This window comes from Alexandromys fortis, unplaced genomic scaffold (assembly GCF_014885135.2).
Source record: "Alexandromys fortis isolate MF-2015 unplaced genomic scaffold, M_Fortis_MF-2015_v1.1 scaffold_26, whole genome shotgun sequence".
In the NCBI taxonomy this organism is placed as follows: Eukaryota; Metazoa; Chordata; class Mammalia; order Rodentia; family Cricetidae; genus Alexandromys; species Alexandromys fortis.
The window spans coordinates 3,625,905-3,646,748 of NW_026067894.1; the positions used below are offsets into that span (position 1 = coordinate 3,625,905).

Sequence of the window (20,844 nt, forward strand, 5' to 3'; positions counted from 1 at the left end):
ACGTATGGTGGCCTGAGAGGCCAGAATAGGGCATTAGATCTCCTAGGACTAGAACTGCAGACAGTTGTGAGCTACCATGTGGGTGCTGGGAATTGAACCGGTCCTCGGCAAGAGCAACCGGTGCTCTTACCCGCCGAGTCCACAGTCTTTCAGCAGCAATTCTTAGTCCAGCACTGTGATCCCCACCCTCCCTCTGAAGACAGTCTCCGGCGTGTAATCCTGAGACAGCCCTGCCATCATGACATGGGGGCCAGGGGTTGGTGAGGGCAGCGGTTCTCTTTATTTTAGAAATGGGGTGGCTGTACATATGAAAAATGCCAGAGTGATTCAAAGTGGGAAAACTTGAGAAAAAAGATGTTCCCCACCCCACCCCATAGTCATCCTCACTCACTGAGTAAAGAAAGATGTCCCCCCCGCACCCCATAGTCATCATCACTGAGGTAAGGCTGTGCCACTTTCCCATGGCCTTTTTTAAAACAACGACAAAAGCCCAGCCCATTGGTTCCAGTGAAATCCTCTTGCCATCTCTGCTGTATGGAGTCCCAGGTTCAGCTCAATCAGACTTCTCCTTCTCCTTCATGTGTAAGAAGACGATGCTAAAGATGAAGAGCCCGGCCATCATGGAGAAGGCACTGGAATAGTAGGGATAGGCTGAGGGGATGAAGCGCTCGTACTGTGTGTGCTGCAGTGGCCTCACTGACACCTGTAATGCACAGAGTAGCAGGTCTTGGTGGGAGGCCTAAGGAGGACACCTACTGGCCAGAAACGGACTGCCTCCGGCTTACCTGGGTGGAGGAGTACAGGTGTGTGTAGCCTAGCCGATTGTAATCCACTTTAAACTGGAACACACCATACACATCAGGTAGCTTGAACTGGACGCTGTACTTGCCACCTGGGGAAGTAGCAGCAGCAGCAGCACTCAGACCAGGGTTTCCCTGAGGGATGTGTGTCCTGAGGCGGGCAGCTGGCTGCTCTGTGTGGCTTTCTCTGACAGGTGTCACACTTACCTTTCCTCTTCAAGAAGGTCCTCACAAAGGGGTCAATGCGCACGAACTCCAGCTGAATGTCGTCACCATCAAAGGGGACCCACTTGCCATTGGAGAGCTGCTCAATCGTGATGCTGTACTCCTGAGACAAGAGGCTAGGTCAGCTAGGAGGGCCGGCAGTTGGAGAGGCACCACTAATAACACGGCGGGACTCGAGTCTGCCCGCAGTCACAGCACAGATGACTGCTTCTCAGCAGAGCCAGCACTGGCAGCCCCTCTGCCTTCCCTGGGCCTGAGGTCCTTAGCAGAGTCTCCTCCATCCCGAGTGGGCAGGTACTGACAACTGTCCAGACATTAACAGTGACCTACAAAATCCAACACCAAGTTCCACCTGCCATGTCACTTTTCTGGTCAGCCTGACTTCCCCTGCCAGTCCAGCGGAGCTGAGCTCCACTGCCTCTCCACCTCAGGGTGCTTCAGTTAGCGTTGGTGGCCCGCTCAGTATCTCTGCTGCCTCTTAGGGACAGAGCGAAGTACGTGTTCATCCTGGATACCCCTAAGGCTTCTGAGCTAAATGAATCCACCCTGGTCAAAACCTTAGGACCCGCCCACCGACCCCAGGAGTTCTTACCACCAGGTCGGTGACAGTGTAGGCATTGGGTGGGGCCGTCTCGCCCACCCGATGATGAGACACAGGCCCCACTCGGAGGACACCCTCCTCCTTGAACACCCAGCGGGAGAGGGCCACAGCTAGCTCATAGTTGCCTGTCTGAGAATACCTGGAGGAGGGAAAGGAGAGGCTGGGGCTGCAGCCCACTTCCTGCTGGGTGCCTAATGGAGACCACCACTGCCCAGCAGGACAGTGCTCAGTAAGCGAGGAGCGGAAAGCAGGCTGCACAAAGCTACTGACCCATGGCTAAAGGGAAAACTGAACAGCAGCTGCAGGCGGTTTGCTGTGGGTCACCTGCACAATCAATCCCAGCTATTTTCATGCTGGAGACTAAACAGGAACTTATGCCTGTCAGGTGTGTGCTCCAGCCGCAAGTCACATGATCTTCTAAGCGCTACGTGAGAGGGCTCCACACAAGCCACGACCACCCTGGTGAGCACGGGTGCCAATACCAGCAGCACCACAGCAAAGCTGTGGATCACACGAAGCTCTAAAGACACACAGTTCAAAGTGCGCTCCTCCTCCTCCAGCACACAGACAGACCTCATGTGCCAGGCTCTGGCATTACCTCTGGGCGCCGGGTGTGGCCTTCTGCACGGCCAAGTTGAAGAAGGCATCGCTGAAGAAATCCAGGGAGCCACTGAAGATGACCCGGGCATTGTTCCTGGCCTGGAGCCCCGCAATCAGGAGAGTGTTCTTCCCCACCGCGTGGGGGTACTGGGGACAGAAGCGGCAGTCACTTGAGCATCTCCAAAGTACCAGCAAAGCCAACACAGCAAGGGGACAGCAGGCTGGACACCTACATGACTATGTCCCCACGCCTACCTGAGGGAGGACCTAGGATCCCACTGTTTCCCCCTTGTCCTCGGTCCTAGCATCCCATCAGCCTCAGCAAAGCCCACCTTTCCTGCTTTGCCTGGTTTTCAAATTTAAAAAAAAAAAAAAGGGCTTATTCCTGGCCCAGGAGCTGGAGGCTGCTGAGGCTCTCACCTGGGTGATGGGCTTATCTGGGAAGAAGGAGTAGGAGGTTGAAGAGCCTGTGAGGATGTCCAAAACCAATGGATTGTCAGGGTCTGCTACCATTCTGCAAGGAGGAAGAGAGAGAAGCCTAGCGTGAGCAGAAAGCAGGTGTAGGACACGGGGTCCCACGCCATTGCCCCCAGGGAAAAGCTCTTCCGTGTCTTCCCAGAAAGAGGTCAGCCCTTCTCTCCCCTTTCTCAGCTGTTCACCATCAACTCATTCAAAGAGGGTCTCACTAGCTAGGCTGGCCTGCAGCCCCAATCCTCCTGCTTCAGCCTCCACACTGGCCAGGAAAGATCCTTTCTCAACAGTCAAGCACTCAGGGTTCCTCTTGCTTATAGTAAAACTCACTGCTATCACCTGGAGGAACAAACATTCTAACCCTAAATTTGGCTGGGCAGTGGTTGTGCACACCTTTAATCTCAGCACTCAGAAGGCAGAGGCAAGCGGATCTGAGTTCAAGGCCAGCCTGGTCTACAGAGCAAGTTCCAGGTTAGCCAGGACTACATGGAGAAACACTGTCTCAAAAAACGAAACAAAATTGGCTTCATGTCCACTAACAGAAAGTGAGCCCTGATCCTCCAGGTTCCCTTGGTGTCCCTGCTCACTTACCCAACTCCTCGGAAGAGAATGGGGTTCAGCGATGACTTCCCAACAATGGTTGGGGCCTTCAGTAAGTTCTCAGTATCAGCCACGATAAGCGTATGCTGCAAAGGGGACAGGGAAACAGGGTCAAGAAGATGGTCGCAGGGCCAGGGAGTCCTCCCTGACTCCCACTTGGTCTCTAAGCAAAAGCTGCTGAAGGGATGAGCCTGATTACCTGGCCAAGGTCTGAGATGTCGTAATTGTGATGGTCAATGACAGCCGTCTTCTCCTCATCAAATTCAATCCCACACTCACTGCCCAGCTCCCGAAGAGGGTCACCTGCACAGACCCAAGAGATGGCCTGACAACACAGGTCAAGGCTTCTTCAGACCTCACCCTCTACTGGTCAGCAGCAGTGCCCAAGCGTCTGCATCAGGCAGGGCATCAGCTCCAGGGCTGAGAAGATGCTAAGTGGACCTAAACAAGAGCCTTCCCTCTTCCCTGCACAAACATAACAAGCTGGTTCTGCACAAACCCCTTTAACAAACTTAGCAAAGGCACAGTCAATGGTAGCGTTAACCAGTCCTTGTCATCACCCCACCAGGAGACCCACAGAGAGGAACAGGGCTAAGAGGCTCTCGCTGCTGAGAGAACAGGCCCTTGGCTGTTCGCTGCTGAAGCTGAGGGACCAACATGAGCTGAGGATGTGATTCTCTCCTTGCTGCAGCAAAACTTTCAAAACCAGAATCTGAACAAAATCCATCTACTGCCCCCCCTAACTTCCTCCCCGCCATCAGAGCAGAGCCAACCAACAGAACACAACAAAGAAAATCACGGAGAAGGCCAACAAGGGTCCTCACCGTCTCTGGTCACAGGACCATATAGGAGGGACCCAGGGCCAGATAAGCCCTGCAGCTCCCTCACTGCCTCCTTGAAGGCTGGGGCTCACCTAGCCAATGCCACCTTGGCAGCTCCCGCGTATAAAGCTCTCTGAGCTCCGTGGAGAACTGCTGGAAATCCCCGGAACTTCCTAGGCAGACTTACCAATGTCAGAACTGGCAGCCACCAAAACACTGCCACCACCGTCGATGAAGGCGCTGATGGTCTCCACGTTGATGTTGCCTCCGAAATCTGAAAGAAGGCCCCAGACAAAGTGACCAGACAGTCCTGTCCCCACTTCCCGGCTGCTGGACGGAGGTAGGGGACCCTCCAGAGCAGCCACAATTGATTTGAATGGGTTCCCATGGATCCAGAAATGAGAAGGAAAGTAAACCCACCACAGCTGCCGTACGGCACACACCTGTGTACTCAAAGGAACGCTCAAAGCGATGCCTTGGTCATTCAGGTGTACTCACCAAACACATCCTAGTGACATTTGTGGACATATTCCAAGCCACATCTATTCAACCTGAAATACTGCACTTTCTACCCACACCTCAGAGCAGTGCTGTCCAAATGCTCGCACGCCCCCAACACCCACAGCCTTGGCCATCGCCGGCTCCGTGCCTGGGATCACCTTACAGTAGTCTGTCAATGTCACTCTACCTGAGCTGTTTGAGAAGGCACTGCGGAACCCACGGTGACACTCCCACTGACCGTAAGGCTCAGGGCTGACACCAACCAGCTTCCTTGTTCACATTCCCCACAGCAGAACCATCCAGAGCTTCCACATCACCTAAAGGGCTTGTGGGTTCCCAGCATTTGAAGGATGAGAGTCTAATCTGTCAGTTCACTTAGTAACTAGCCATTGCTGCCACCAGCCTCCAAACTGGCACCGGGTGGGGCTTGAGCTCTGGAGTTATCACCAGAGTGTGAGTCTGGCGTTCAACATAAGACAATCTGCTTACCTGCAAAGTATTTCTATGGACTGGGAAGAAAGAACAGGACAATGAGGGAAGGGAGTCACTGTGCCAAGGTTGGCGAGGAGAGCCTCCAACCAGCGACACATGAGAAGTTGGAAGGGTGGGCTGGACAGCAACAGCATGCAGAAAGAGCAAAGAGCACACAGGCAGAGTAAACATCAGGTGTGAGGTCCACCAGGTAGGGTGAGCCTCGGGCTGGACCAGAGACCAGCAGTGAGGTGGGGTGGTCAGCTATTGGAAGGCTTGGGCTGGTGGGGCCCACTGGAGAATTGTGAGCAGGAGAATAACGTGACTTCCTTGGTTTCAAGGTAGAGCTGGGTACAGGTGGCCTCTGTGTCAGAAGGTACTGTGAGGCCACGCTGTGAAAATATTCCGAGACCAGAAGTAGGTGATGGGAGCTCTTCCAATGGGACCTGAAGGGAAATAGCAGGAGCTGGGGCAGGGGGTGGGGTGGTGGTGGACAGGGATGGGACACGGGACATTTTGGACAGCTGGAAGAACCCACTCTTGTGTGCATTACAAAATACAAAGACGCTGCCAGGGAAAGAAAAGCCACCCATGTGTCACCAACTGAAAGCAGGATGGCAGGGACCTCTTACCGCAGACAGGGACGACCTGAGTCTTTTGACACAAGAATGAAATGGAAAGACTATCTACCATGCTCACCAAAACAGCAAGGCAAAAGAAATGGCCAGAGCTGGAAAGATGGCTCAGTGGTTAAGAGAACTGGCTGCTCTTTCGGAGAACAGGGTTAAATTCCCAGCAGCTCACAATTGCCTTCAAGTCCAGTGCCAAGGAAGCCACCACCTTCTTCTGGCCTCCGGAGGCATCAGGCATACACATGGTGAGACACACAAGCTGACCAAACACCCATACAAGCATGTAAGAAATAGCCGAAGGAGCTGGAGATGCCTAGCCAGATGAAGACAGGTGAGCAGGCTACAGCTATGTGAAAGCCACGCAGCTCGGCAGGATAAAAATGAGACCCCACTCCACCCCATCATCTGCTCTTGGTCTGGGAACACCGGACTTTCAAGCCCTGGAGACTTGTAATCTTATGATCAACCACCTGCAGAAAGGCTTTTTACAGCAATCCGTGTTAATAACGGAGCAATTCTTTGTACAAAAGCAAGTCAAATCAGGGTCTTCTTTATTAGAGCCTTTGCTCGACAAAACCCACTTCTCCATAAAGAAAGATAACGGCCCCAAGGCCCAGGCTGGAATTAACATTTTCCTCCCCCGTGTTTCGAAACTCATCCCGAGTCCCAGAACATGCCCAGGAACCACAAGAAGACAACGGAATCCTGCACCTCGAATCCCAGCCAGTCCTGGGGGCGCCGCGCCGCCCTTACCTTCCACGGAGGGGGAGAAGATGATGAGGTTGTCATAGAGGAACTCTCCGTACTTAATGAGGGACAAACTGGGGTCATCTGCGGTCTTGAAGGTGAGCTCAAAGGCCCGGTCTGGAGAAGAAAAGAGGGAGCTGGAGTAGATGGTCAGCAGAGGAACCCTGGCTGCCGCCGGCGGAGGTTGCAGCCACCCCGGGGCTTCCCAACCCCGGCCATGCCCTCGCCGCGGCGCTCACCCTTAAGGCTGCGGAAGAACATCGAGTGCGTGTCCCGCACGTTGAGGTTGTCCAGCAGCACGAGGGTTCGGGGGCCGCTGGCACAGACGCAGGCGAGCGCAGCCAGCAACAACCCACAGAGGGGCCAGGCACGAGTGGCGAGGCGGGGATCCATCTTCATCTTCCAGCCGGAGAGGCGAGCACCTGGACACCGGAAGTGTCCTTCGCGGCCGCCCAATGGCCGCTCAAGGCACTGGAGTATCACATGGAAGTGGTCCGGGTACTCTGTGGCCCCTGCGGCCCATGCCGCGGCGGGGACGGACTGAGAAACGGGGAACGCCGCCGGAAGTGCCCCACCGGAGGCTCAGTCTCTGCACTTTATTGGAGGAATGCGCTCGAGGTTCCGCCTCCCCCAGGGTAAATGACCAATCCAAGAGAGACAGCTCCGTAGCTGTGGCCAATCAACAAAGCCGGGCGCCCTTAGGCTTCTCCGGTGCCGGCTCCCGCCGTGGGTCTCAAACCTACCTATCTCTGAGGATCTTTAGGGTTTAAGTTTCTTTCCTAGGCTGCCTGTCCTAGACCCCTTGGACACGATTGTCGCCACTTGGACGAGATCGGGGCAGGGGTGTCACCTCCTCGTCCGTCACTGGTCTAGAGGGCTAGGAAGCAGGCCCTTCCCTATAGGGAGCAATGGGGTGGGGACGTAGGCTCCTGGCCTCGCACCAAACAGCAGGGATGGCACGGGTCTAAAGGCCAAAAGGCTCGTCACACCCGGGATTGGTGTCTCATGCCTTTAATCCCAGCTCTCAAGTGGGAGGCAAAGGCAGGCGAATCTTCGTGACTTTGAGGCCAGCCTGGCCTACGTAGGGAGTTCAGGCCCTTCAGGGAAAGGGAGAACCGACTCCTACAAATTGTCTTCTGACTTACACACAGACACCAAGCCAAGACTCGGGACAAAATTAAATTTAAAGGGCGAGGACTGTAATTCAGTGGGTAAAATGCTTACCTAGCATGCATGAAGGCCTGGGTTTGACCACCAAAATCATATAAAACCAGGCCTGGTGGCCCACGCCTGTAATCTCAGCACTAAGCGGCAGGGTCATTAGTTCAAAGTCATCCTCAGCTACCTAGCAAGTTTAAGGCCAGCCTGGGCTCTATGAGACCCTGTGTCAATATAAATCGATCTTGATATACAAATTTAAAAACAGGAAGAAGATTCTTGCTCCTCACTTCTCTGCAGCCAAGCCCACCACCCGCTGACACTGACTCTAGGGGCGTGCCACTCACTCACTGCTCAGGACACTCGGGTCTCCACCTCAGCTCATCTCCACACTGCCATTACCCCCTGCTCCCTGCTCTGAGTCCCACCAGCCTATAGCACATGCGTCCTGAGTTGCCCATCTCCTGCTTGCTGTTCTGCTTCCTCCACCAAAGGTGCCTGCCCCCCCCCCCCCCCCCCCCCGCCCCCCCCCCCCCCCCCCCCCCAAGGATTCCCCTGAGAGATCTAGGATCTTCAACCTTGCCGCGGGTGGAGGGCGGAGCTCTGCTCCCATAGAAACCTGAGCAACCTCCCCTGATTGTTCTACTGCCTTAGCCTTTGGTAGCCTCACCTTCAACCCTGGATTCTGCAGGGAACTCCTTGGCCCAGGGGTAAAGCCTTGGGCCAACCACAGTAACTGAAATAAAATGAGGATGGCGGCAGAATGGGGAGAACCGGGGCTAGCTCATTGTTGAGCTACTACCCGCTCTAACCCTTCACAGAACACCACAAAGTGGGTGCTTCTCCAGTTGACAGAGGTGACTCAGGACCCATCATGTCCCTGTTGTGGGCCCACCCAAAGGGGAGGGCTGTCATAGCCCCTGGAAGGAAACAAATGACAACTGGACTCATTTCTGGCTATGTCGGGACACCCAGTTCCAGTGCAGGCCCCTGAAGACTGCCTGGGCGGGAGAGCAGGTCACAGCACATGCGCACAAGCTTGAGTTCCATCCCCAGTACCCACAGTGGAAGGAGGGGAGGCAGCCATTCCTGGGAGCCATCCTCTCACCTCCACACCCAAGCAGCATGCAATATGCTCCCCCAACCAGGCACACACACTATCAGGGGGACGCTTGGTGGCTGGGGACATAAGGAGGGCTGGGCTGCACAGTGGGTAGGGACACTTGCTGCCAAGCCTGATGACCTAGATTCCCTGAGACCCACACGGTGGAAGGAAGGAACTGACTTCCACAGGTTGTCCTCTGACCCCCACATGCACACCATGCCTCTCCACTAAATAATAATAGACAAATAAATATTTTAAAAAAAAAAAAGAGAAAAAGGCGCAGGCTGGGGAGATAGCTCAGTTGGTGCTTGAGGAATGATACCTGAGGTTGCTCTTGATCTCCACAGGCACGTGTGAGGGCACAAGTGTGTGTTGTGTACACTACAACCCAGGCCGCTTCTGCCTCAGCAAGACACGGTTCTGTTTCTACAGTCGCTTCTGCTGCTGGCAACAGAAGCCCTGGAGCTGCTGGCTTGCAGTCTGAGGCAGTGGACAGGACAGTCTCTCTCCAGGACAGCAAGGGATGGGGGCAGGAAGCACCAGAGGGTTGGGGATGGGCGCTTATTCCAAAAGGCAGTTTATTGGGCAGCTTATTGTAAAGCACCTTCTTTGGGTTGTGCTCCAGCCAATAGGAGGCCAGGCATAGTAGTTGGCTTCAGGTCTCCATCTGTGCCCACTGTGTAGCACAGGTTCCCTTGGAAGGGGACAATCAGAGAGGCCTGAAGCTTAGTCAACCAGATGTTGAGCTTCGTCCTCATCCACATGGCAGCTTCTGTGCCCCATGCTGAGGATGCTTGTGAAGGCCCAGTGGCACCTGAGCCCATGGAGGTAGACCCACACCGGCCAGTGTAGGCTCTGTGGCAGGAAGTCAGTGGGGCATGGCTGCTCTGCATAGCTGGAGCAGGCCTCTTTCAGGGAAGGGTAGCCCAGCCTCCACAGAGCTCAGACCCTGGGCCAAAGTGAGTTCTCGAGGGAACAGGGAAGGGAATGGGTCTTCCCAGGGCTAAGATCCCCTTGGGCTTGGGGATCCTGTGGAGTAGGGGAGAGGAGGCCTGTTTGAGGCTTCCTGGGGAGGACTTGGAAGTTTCTAGAAGCCAGAGGACAGGTAGCAGCAGGCAGCTGGATCACAGAGGCTCACCGCCAAAGCTGCTTTTGCTTTTCTTACGCTTGGCTTTGGAGAAGGGGATGTCGAGGGACTCCAGGCGGAAGGGCCGGGGCTGGGGCATCTCGGGGGTCTGGGCAGGCGGCATGGCAGAGTTGTTGCTGAGAGGTGAATTGAGCCCCGGTGGTGAGTTGTGATGTGCTGTGGACAAGAGGCAGAGGCACCAGTGAGCCAGGACAGCAATCATGCAGAAGGCAGAGATCTGGCAATCCTCATCCTGGGTCTGAGGCCCCGCCTTTGCAGCTGGGACCCCTCTGAGGCGCTCTGCTGAGACGTCAGACCTAACATTCCTTTTGCGTCCAACGGGTCCAGGTTAGGGGACTGGAGTTTAAAATCCCCTAACTGAGGTTCCAGCCTGGTACCTAAGGCAGATGAGCCTGGACACAAGGTCCAGCCCAGCACTTGCTACCAGTGCTGGCTCTTAGGTCTCAGTTTCCTTATCTGTCACTTGGATAGGTCAGACCCTCAATAAATTCTCATTTCTTCCATCTCCCATCCAAACCCACCCCACTCTGCCTCTGCTTTAAGTTTAGAAATTTTTAAAAATGTAGTATCATGGCTGGAGGGATGGCTCAGCAGTCAAGAGCACTGGCTGCTCTTCCAGAGGACTCAGGCTCAATTCCTAGATAAAAATAGCCCACAGCTGTCTGTAACTCCTGTTCCAGGGGATGTGATACCCCCATACAGACACACTTGCAGGCAAAACACCAAAGTATATGAAATAAATACAACTTATTACTTAAAAACTTTAATATCAGTTTTCAAGAATTATTATTTATTTAATATGTGGGCGTTTTGCCTACGCGAATGTGCACTATGTGTGTGCAGTGCCCACAGAGGCCAGAAAAGGGCACTGGATCCCCTATAACTGGAGTTATAGAAGGTTGTGAGTTGCCATAGTGCTGGGAACTAAAAATCGGGTCCTTCCTCTGCAAGAGCAGCCAGTGCACTCCCCACTGAGCCATCCCTCCAGCCCTATGGTTTGCTTTTAATGGAAATATTACTGGAAGCCCTGTGGGTTCTGTCTTTTTCTTTTTCAAAATTCTATTACATTTATGGATTTATTGATTCCACAGTGCCTGTATGGAAGCCAGAGAACAAGCTTCAGAAGCCAGTCCTCTTCCTTTTATCCCATGGGGCCTGGGGACAAACTCGGGCTCTCGAGCTTGGTGGCAAGCACCTTTATCCTGCGAACCATCTCATCAGCCAGTTTTTAGTTTTAAGAGAGTGAAGTGATTTTTCAGTTCTTAGAACTGTTTTGCCCCGGGGACCTTACCATAACTGGCCTCTAACTCCCTTTGTATCCAAACGCGATCTTGAACTGCTGACCCCTTGCCCCCACTTCCCAAGTGTTGGGATGCCAGGCAAGCATCACAAGCCTGGTTTATGCAGTGCTGGGGATTGAACCCAGGGCTTTGTGCATACCAGGCAAGCACTCTCCTGACTGAGCCATGCTCCTCCTCCTTGCTTCTCTCAGGTAGTCATTGCAGCAATGAACATTTGACTAACATAATTACCTACTCTATGGCCCTATTCCCTCAGCTCATCTGCTCTGATCCTGAGAAGTGGGCGTCATGCTCCTCATTTTACAGCTGAGGAAACTGAGGCTGCCTAACTCCAAATTCATCCCCATGGCGTACTTCCCAGTGGGTGTGGAGGGGAGGCCCCAGTGGGCAGGGCACTCACTCAGACTCTTCATGGGGTCCGTGCTGAGAATCTGGCTGGCCCGCTTGGACCGGAAGTAGTTGCTAGCAATATTTTCACTGTCGCTTCGACTGAGCATCAGCTTATACCGGTCTTCCTCCTGCTGAGATTTCAGAACCTCATAAGTGACAGCCCCCTCGTCTATGCAGCCACTGTGCGCCCTACACTGGGCTCAGGAGCTTCTGCGCATGCGTGGTACTATGGCATGCTGGGCATCTCTTGGGCTGTATCACTCACAGGACCAGGGTAGGGACCCTGGCAGTTTGGACCAGGGAGGTCACGGCCTCCTCTCACCTCCCTTGTCATGGGGAAGGGGGCCCATGTTTCTTCCTCTAGCGTTACCAGGGGCAAGGGTGATAGATACTGTGTGGCCCACGACCCTCCACATATACACAATCCACAAAGCCTAGGCTGTCATCTCTCTTTGTGGCCAACACATCCTCACTGTCCCCTTCTCGGAAGGCTCTTTCTCACAACTGCTGTGGCGGGCTTATTTTCCTCAATCTCTTTTGCACTGGGTAACTCTTTCCTCCCAATCCGGTGGGAGAGAGAATTCATAGGGCCAGATGTAGGACCCAGATTTGCACCAATCACAGAGTCACATCATCCTGAACAGAGAGCAGGTGTGTGACCGGGGAGGGTCAACCTCCGCCTTTCCAAAAGCTTGGATGTAATGGTGGCGTCAGGCAGCGGTTCTCAGCCTTAACCCAGTTCGCGCTGTGGTGACCGCCAAACATAAAATTATTTTCATGGCTACTTCATAACTATAATTTTGTTTCTGTTATGAATCGCAATGCAATGCAGGGTCTCTGATATGTGACCTCCACAGGGGTCACAGCCCACAGGTTGAGAACCACTGGCTGAAGGGACGTTATCTTTCTTCCTTTTGGATCTTAACTGCCGGCAGTCACCGCCACCTGCCCTTCCGTGGGGGAGAGAGCCTGAAGCTAGCTAGCTCAGAGGCAGGGACAAAGGGCAAAGTCAGACACAGAACCCTGACTGAGCCCCAAGATTGATTCAGCCATGCTTGAAACGGATCCACCTACGTGGGTCAGTGAGGTCTCTGTTTTGTGTGTGGCACTGTCGCTAGGAACTAAAAGTGTTCCGACATAACTTCTCTGTAGTCCCAGGCTGAACATGTTATAAAGCGTTTTCTCTCTTATAAAGTTAAGTCACCGAGGTAAACTGAGCTTTAGGTTAGCAGGAGGCACTGAAGGCGGTTACCACAGACTCTCCCTTTGGTTAGTACTTTTGAATGAGAGGCTACCTGAGGATCCAGGTCTACCACAATGGTAGAAAAGGGTCTAGGCTCGGCATCTGATGAGCCTGAGGCTTCACGGACTCGCAGCACTTAGTGGGCACCCCCCCACTCCCCAGCCCCACTCTCTAGTCCCCCCTTCCACCTGGGGTCTCACCAAGTGTGGCTCGCCATTGTCCACTGCAGAGGTTTTGCGGGCTGGGGCTGGCTTGTTCTGTGGCCCGGTTGGAACTGCTATGAGAAAACAGAAACTGAGGAGCTGGGCAGAGGGTGCAGGAGGAGAAGCCCTGCCTGGGGCGGGGTGGGGTGGCGTGGGTGTCAGGCTGGCTGAAGGCTGGAAACAGGGAACGCTTCCCAGTTCCCCTGGGATGAGGAGGAAACAGACGGCAAGAGGACCCAGATACAGAATGCCCACACCGCCGGTCCAGGCTGGCCATCAGGAGAGGAGGACTGGGAGAGGCTGCAGCTACCCAGAGCTCATGGGAAATGGAGCTTGCTGGAGTTTTAATTGACTGACTGGTGTCTCTGACTACCTGTCACTTCAGAGATGGAGGTATCAATAACGGTGACCAGGAAAGGGACTTCAGAGTGCCGCTTAGGAAAGCAGATACACACACACACACACACACACACACACACACACACACACAGAGAGAGAGAGAGAGAGAGAGAGAGGGCATGCACGCACACACACACATGCACGAACAGAGATACACACACATATGCACACATGGTGGAAACAGAGCCACAGAAAATCTGACTTTACTCTAAGGCTCATCAGAGCTGGATAGGTCCTTAAGGTCATCTTATCCAATCCCTCCTTTGTTAAGCTTAGAGAGGGACAGTGATCTCCATAAAATCACACAGGAAGTCAAGGGCCCAAGCACAGGCCAAACCATGAACAGCTGATGTCTAGCCATGGCCCTAGCATAACTCACTGCTCTGGTTGGGAACTTGATCCTATAAGACTCTGTTTAATTCTTCTTTGCTTTGGTTTTGTGGGCTTCACTTATTAGTTTCTTCTTATTTCATGTGTGCGAGGGTTTTGCCCGTATGTCTGTATGTGCCTGTATGCACATGTTTGCAGTATGCACGTGCCCAGTGCCCACGAAGGCCAGAGGAGGAGAGTTACGGCCAGTGGAAACCGCCAGATGTGTGTGCTGGAAGCCAAACTGGTCCTCTATGAGAGCAGCATGTCCTCCTAACTACACAACTGAACCAGCCCTCCAGCCCATTGTGCTTTGTTCTTGAGGCAGAGTCTCACACATCCCAAGCAGGCCTTGATCTTGCTGTGTAGTCAAGGACATCCTGAACTGACCCTCCTGCCTCCACCTCCCAAATGCTGGGATGCTGGGCATGCACGACTAAGCCCTGTTTTGAGATCCAGTTTTAACCACAAACCTTTGGGGGACTCAGGACGGAATGACAATAGTGGCAGAACCAAGCTCCACTCTGCCAGGCAGAACTCTAAGGCATTTACGTGTCTGAGCATACCACAGACCTTTAAGGAAGGCACTGCCATTTATTCCCACGTCACAGACGATGGTCCCACAGAGGTCACACAGCCCCCACCTGTCTGCCTCCAGAGCACACCTTCTTGGGGCCCCAGTGATTGGATCCTCAGGAATACCATGCCTGTTGCACCCACGGCTTGCAGGAAGAGGCCAGGCTTTGTCCCTCTGCAAGGTGGCCAGCTGTCAGAGACAGGGGAGGGTGGGGGCAGCCGAGTGCCTGACCTACTGGGAGGCTGGTTTTTAGGATGATGGGATCCGGGATCTTCCAGAAGCCGTTATCCTCATCCCAGCTCGACTCTCGCCTTATCTTCTCCAGGTTGCTATAGTTACAGTCCCTGCGAATGAGCGGCTGCACCTGCTCCAGGAGCTGCTGGAAGAGCATCGAGTCCCGCTCCTGCCTGCGGATGGTCGCCAGGTAGTCAATCTTCTCCAGCTGGAACTCGGACTGCAGATCCTTGATTTCTACCTCCGCTGCCCGCAGCTGAGCCAAGGACGAGTGACAAGGTGGTGAGCAGGGGAGGCTGCTTAGCACCTGTCTGCCCACTCGGTCCCCAAGTGGCCCCCAGCAGCCACTCACCAACTGCTCGCTGGCCCTATTGACAGTGTCCAGTCCCCAGCCTTGGCCCACCATTCACCCCCTCCCTTCCAGCATGTAATGAGCGCCTCCTGGGGCCACAATTCCACAAAACATTGGTCTCCAACCACACCCGTGGCCCCAGCCTCAGCCGCCATGCCCTATTCAGACATTCCTTCTGGAGCACAAGAGACACACAGCAGGCGCTTAATAAATGCTCGTGTGGAGAATAGGGGTTGCCAGCTATTTGCAAGGAGAGTTGATGCCCAGCGGGGACGTGGGGCCAGGGGCCTGAGGCAGGGCCTCACCTTCTTCTGCATCTTCTCCAGCAGCTTGCTCTTGGCCCTCACTTCCTCCTGGATGGAGTCATAAACGTTGAGCAGCACCCAGTCCCCGCTGTCCTCGTCCGAATTCTGCAGCGCGGCCACCAGCTGCTTCTTGCGTTCGTCTGCGTACCGCTTGCGCCGCTTGTGCTTCTCCTTCAGGTCCTTGTTCTTAGCCTGATCACCCCCCACCACCTGCTGCTCCAGCAACTGCAGGCTGCAGCCGGGAGGGGAAAGCGAACATGACAGATCCTGCGGGTCTGCCAACGTCTGTCACCCGCTCCCCCACCACAACCCACTTCACAGACTGGTAAACTGAGTAGCAAGGAGATAATAAGACTGCTTGGGTTAACTGGGTGTCCTGAGGGCTCAGAGCCGAGCCACCACCCCCATACTGATGGTGCCTGCCACGGAGAAGGGGAGCAGGCTTGTAGCTTGGGCTCCATCAGGGGTGGGGCTCTGCGGCTTTTATCTGTTATAGAACAAGCACATCCCAGCAGGTGACTGAGCAGAAACTGGCGCCAATGTGGCTCTGGGTGAGAGCTGTGGCACCTCCCTGGCCTGCCGTGGCATCTCCCTGGCCTGCCGTGGCATCTCCCTAGCCTGCCATGGCATCTCCCTGGCCTGCCGTGGCATCTCCCTGGCCTGCTGTGACATCTCCCCAGCCCCACTGCCCCTCTTATGATAGGCCTGCTGTGGTCTCAGTAGAGATTGAGAAGCAGATCTCACCTCAGCCCAGCCTGGGCCCCAATTCCTCAACCTCCACCCTTGGGGTTGGGAGTCATACCCTAGGCTCCTGACCCCTGAACCTGCTGCTCACCGGGCCAGCACCCGCTGTTGATCCACAGGCTGCAGCTCCTCAGTCAACACAGCCACCTCCACACCCACGCTCTCCCTTCTCACACTCGCCACGGCCAGCAAGGGCTGAGGCTGGGCCACCTCGGCCACCTGGGCCATGTGGGCTTCAGACTCCATCCACATGCCAGTCTCTGCCTCAGCCACCACCTCCTCGGCCACCTTCAGGCCTCGATCAGGCTCCTGGGAACAGAGGGAAACAAGATGGGAGGAGACATGAAGGAACCTGCACGGTTCACTCCCTGCCACAGACACACAAGCTGAGCATCCCTGATCCCAAAGTCTAAAACCCAACAAACATAGAAGTCTGAAAAGCTCTGAGCTCCAAGGTGCTCCAGAAGTTTCACTTGTCAGTGGCTGGGGAGATTGCTTGCTCAGTGGTTAAAACCCTTATAAGCATGAAGACTCTATATAGTCCAGACCCCTAGAACCCATGTAAGTTCCGTGTAATTCCAGCTTCAGAAGGCGAGAGTCAGGGAACCCCAGAGCAAGCTGGCTACTGAGACCAGCCATGTGGGTGAGCTCTAAGCCTGGTAGGGAGACCCCGTCTCCGTGAACAAGCTGTCAGAGCAATTGAGGATGATTTCCAACACCAGCATGGAGCATCCACATGCATATGCACACATGTGCACCCACAGACTTCGGCCCATACACATGCAAAACATGCACACATGCACACGGAAATGGAAAAATAAAAAAAAAATGGTTCAGATGTCAGAACAGGGATTTAACATAATAGAGAACCAACCTATAGCAAGCTATGAAAAGTTTGCACTCAAACTAATTCTTATTACAATTATCTTCACAAACACCCCAAAGGGGCTCCCAGGCTCCGCTCTTGAGCTCTCTAATCCAGTCACCAAGGCAGGCAGGATAATTTCCACCAGAATATAAACTGACCATAGAGTCCCTCTTGTACTAGAAGCTTCCATTGCCGCCCATGGAACTGATCCAGAAGAAACTCCAGTCTCTTCTCTGGCTGTTGCCTCTCCTCCATGTCTCTTCCTGGCACCCCATCTGTCCACCTCGGTGCCACCCCCGACCCCGAGGAAGTCCTGGGCATGAAATGCTCTCCCTGGCTTTTCCTCCTCAGTCTCACTCCTAGCTGGGGCCTCCCACCGTTTTGTCACCGACTGTCACACCCTGTCCTGTGACCATGCCTAGAGGCTTGCAAGCTTATGGCTGCTCTCCCTAAGTGTGAAGAAATTTAGAAGCCTCCTCTCCCAGGTCTGCTGCACTGTCCCAAGCAGAAGACAAAGGGTATCCAAAGTGGGTGCCCCCGCCTACAGGAGGTCCCAGACAGCGCCTTAGGACCCCCAGGCCTGCCTGCGGCCCTAGTTCTCTGTGCAGACCCTGCATTTGCTCCTATAAGACAAGAGCCCCAATGCCACTGTCTCCAGAAGGTCTCCTATTCACATTACCCATGCGCCTAGTGGCGGTCCTTTGTTTAAACATTGCTCAGCCATGGGACAGCTGCCTGGGGACAGCGGGGGGTAAGGAGACCTAGTCCCAGGAAGGGAGGGCACAAGTCAGACAGAGCTGGGCCAGGCACTGGAAGGCCACACAGGTACTCACAGTCCCGAGAAGGAGGCTGTCAACCACCTCAGGTTCTGACTTCACATCACTGGAATCCAGCAGGTCCGTCAAGGATGGCTGATGGGGGGAGGGGGGGACGGGAGAAACAGATAAGGATAAGGGCCAGAAATCCTCTCTATTTCTTCAATGCCCTGACACCCACTTCTCCTTGCCTCCTTGGGGGCTGCAGACCCATCCACGACCTCCTCTGCCTGCCTGCCTGCCGCTGCTGTAGGGATGAAGAAGTGAGGGGGGCACGGGGCATGGGTGAGCGCTATGGTGTCCCAGCTATACCGTGTTATCTCATGCAAAACACAAGCTGGCATCTCTACTATTCAGAGGAAACCGTGGCCGAGAGAGGCAAATGGCCAACGTTACACCGTGAGGCGAGAGCTGGGATTTCAAAGGCCTGTGCAGTTAAATGTCTGTACATATGTGTGCTTATGTGAAGAAAACAGAGAAAAATGGGGAGAAGAGAGAAATGTTTTCTTAAATCAGGAAGGAACCAGAGATTGGGCAGGAAGGGACAGGGGAGGCACCCCTAGTCCTGGGGTCTTGAAGGGCAGCCTCAGGCTCCCTGGCTGTCTTAGGTTGGGAGCTCAGGATCACTATGGCAACTCAGCAACCTAGCCTCCTTTCCACACACAGTGTCCTGTCCAAGGAACAGGTGCCTGCCTAATGTGACCTGGGGACTCCATCCTGGCTTTCTTAGTGTGTGTGACAGAGTATGCATCCTTCTCAGCCACAGGACAGCAGGCTTCCCAACCAGGCCACTGAGTCATGGATGACACGTGGTCAGCAGGCCTTTGTGTACAGTGAGCCCCGTGCTCCCAGCCCATCCTGCCTGCTCCATAGGACATTAGCTACCTGGTCAGGGGTCTGGAGGGCATCTGTCTGGGTCAGGTCCGTCATGGCCACGGTAGAGGAGAGCCTGGTTAGCTTGGCTTCCATTTCGGCAAAGGAGTCTTGCAGGCCCGCTAACATCTGCAGGGGCTCCAGCGCTGGCACGTCCTCATGGGCATAGTTTTCCGCCTCCAGTGAAGACGCAGCAGCTTCTGGACCCAGATACTCATCAGAGAAGTACCTGCTCTCAGCCAGCACCCCAGGCATGGAGAACTCCACATTGGAAAGCTCCTCGGGTCCAGGGAAGGCCTCCGACATGGAGGAGTCTTCGAGTGTGGATGACTCATTGGATCCAAAAGAAATCTCTGACCTGGAGGCCTCCACATGGGACAGTTCCTCAAACGCGAGGGGAACCTGGCTCTTGGTGACCTCATCACCGGGCAGTGTGTCGGACATGGAGAGGATGGTGGGCTTCACGGCCATCTCGTACCGCAAGGCTGGTGAGTACTCGGACCCATTGGCTAACTCGGCCCTGGACATGACCTCTGTCTTATAGAGGACTTCGGCCTTGAGAATGGCCTCTGCAGAAAACAGAAACACCTTAGTCTCCCAAAGACCAGCTTGAGTCAGAACCTTGAAGACCCCCAGGGTCCAGCTACAGTTCCCATGCCATCCATCCCTGCCCTACTGCCTTCACCCCCTCTTCCAGGAAGCCACCCCTGAAGCCCGGATGTGGCCCAGCTTGTGGACAGAGCACCCCAAGACAGTGTGGTGTGACAATATCAACTTTGGACCTGGAGTGCCTGGACTCCAGTTCTGACTCTATTTCCCCACCTGGGTGGCCAAAGGCAATATACCTCTCCTCTCTGGGCCTGTTTTCTCACCTATAGGCAGGGGTAACTGTGGTACCTGCCTGGCTGGATGGAAAGGGGTGGAGCCTACCACGCAGAGGACGCTTCACACACGTGTCACTAAGAGGAAAGACAGAGGGGTCGGGGGTCCCGGCAGCACACACCTGTTTCCTTCTCCTTGCGCAGGTTCTCCTCCAGCGTGGACAGCTTCACGTCATATGAATTACGCATGGCAGTGATGTCCTCCTGCAGCCTGACCCGAGACTCTTGCTCCGCCTCGTAGTCAGCCTTCAGGCGGGCCAGGCGCTCCTCATACTCCTGGGGTGGTGGGAGACACAGGTGGTTAGTGACCACCACGCAGAACCGGCCCTCAGAACGGACCTCATCTAGATACTCAGACAACGCAGGAGGAAGAGGACGAGGCAAGGGTCTTTTTGTCACATGGGGGTGACAGCTCACAGGCAACAGCTCATCTGCAATGTTCTCCACGCAGTTTTGATGGACTGTGCTTTCAATGGGTTTTCAGCCTAAATTTCCATGCTACACTATGTCATGAACGCCTTTCCTCATCTAGCCACGTTTACACAGTGGTACTTGAGCCATCGATAAAAAAAATCCGTTTCTGTTTTCTGGCCTCGTTCTCCCATCTCTGCTGGAACCACTAGCTCCTGTCACAACAGCATCCCCCTCGGCCCCCACATCCACTCTTGCTCCCACCTCAGCTGTTCCCCACACTGCTGAGGCCTATCCTCCCCGCCCCGTAATGCCATATCCTCTGCTTAGGGTGGGTTGACAGTCTAAGCTCCTTGACTAAACCTGAGTTCCCATCTTTCTTCCTTTCTTATTATTGTGGTTGGAGTTTCTGGTTGGTTGGTTTTTTCAAGACAGGGTTTCTCTATATAGCTTTGGAGCCTGTCCTGGAACTCATTCTAAGACTAGACTGGCTTCAAACTCACAGAGATCAGCCTGCCTCTGCCTCTGAAATGCTGGGATTAAAGATGTGCACCACCCGGCTCTTGTTATTGTTTTATGTTATTACTACTTTATTTTAAGAGCATGGGTATTTTGCCAGTGGGTAGATCTGTGAACTATGTACGTGGGCCAGAAAAGGGTGTTGGATTTTCTGGAACTGGAGTTATAGACAATGTGAGCCACTTTGGGAGTGCTGGGAATTGAACCCAGACCCTCTGGAACAATAACCAGTGCCCTTAACCACTGAGCAATCTCTCCAACCCCTTCTTTTAAAATTAGAAAAACAGGGGCTGGAGAGGTGGCTCAGCGGTTAAGAGCATTGCCTGCTCTTCCGAAGGTCCCGAGTTCAATTCCCAGCAACCACATGGTGGCTCACAACCATCTGTAATGAGGTCTGGTGCCCTCTTCTGGCCTTCAGGCATACACACAGAAAGAATATTGTACACATAATAAATAAATAAATAAACAAACAAACAAACAA

At 54.1% G+C, this 20,844-nt stretch overlaps 2 protein-coding genes across 2 annotated transcripts in view; both read right to left on the minus strand.

The window, feature by feature from the left end:
• Positions 1-256: 256 nt before the first annotated feature.
• Positions 257-6,933, minus strand: Ddost (dolichyl-diphosphooligosaccharide--protein glycosyltransferase non-catalytic subunit). The gene is made up of 11 exons (XM_050152936.1): positions 6,709-6,933; positions 6,476-6,586; positions 4,306-4,392; positions 3,497-3,600; positions 3,289-3,383; positions 2,647-2,740; positions 2,225-2,373; positions 1,618-1,765; positions 1,008-1,128; positions 786-892; positions 257-703 (listed from the first exon to the last, which is right to left on the minus strand). The coding sequence occupies exons 1-11, from the start codon at positions 6,866-6,868 to the stop codon at positions 554-556; spliced, it is 1,326 nt and encodes a 441-aa protein (XP_050008893.1). The 5' UTR covers positions 6,869-6,933; the 3' UTR covers positions 257-553.
• A 2,641-nt stretch (positions 6,934-9,574) lies between these two features.
• The window catches only part of Kif17 (kinesin family member 17), a 30,870-nt gene continuing 19,600 nt past the window's right edge, over positions 9,575-20,844 (minus strand). The window contains exons 7-15 of the mRNA XM_050154570.1: positions 19,556-19,709; positions 18,565-19,121; positions 17,698-17,775; positions 16,088-16,305; positions 15,253-15,484; positions 14,593-14,851; positions 13,014-13,087; positions 11,581-11,701; positions 9,575-10,035 (exon numbers count right to left, since the gene is read on the minus strand). Coding sequence (XP_050010527.1) covers positions 9,857-10,035; positions 11,581-11,701; positions 13,014-13,087; positions 14,593-14,851; positions 15,253-15,484; positions 16,088-16,305; positions 17,698-17,775; positions 18,565-19,121; positions 19,556-19,709 — 1,872 coding nt within the window. The 3' untranslated portion in view covers positions 9,575-9,856. The remainder of the gene's footprint in view (positions 10,036-11,580; positions 11,702-13,013; positions 13,088-14,592; positions 14,852-15,252; positions 15,485-16,087; positions 16,306-17,697; positions 17,776-18,564; positions 19,122-19,555; positions 19,710-20,844) is intronic.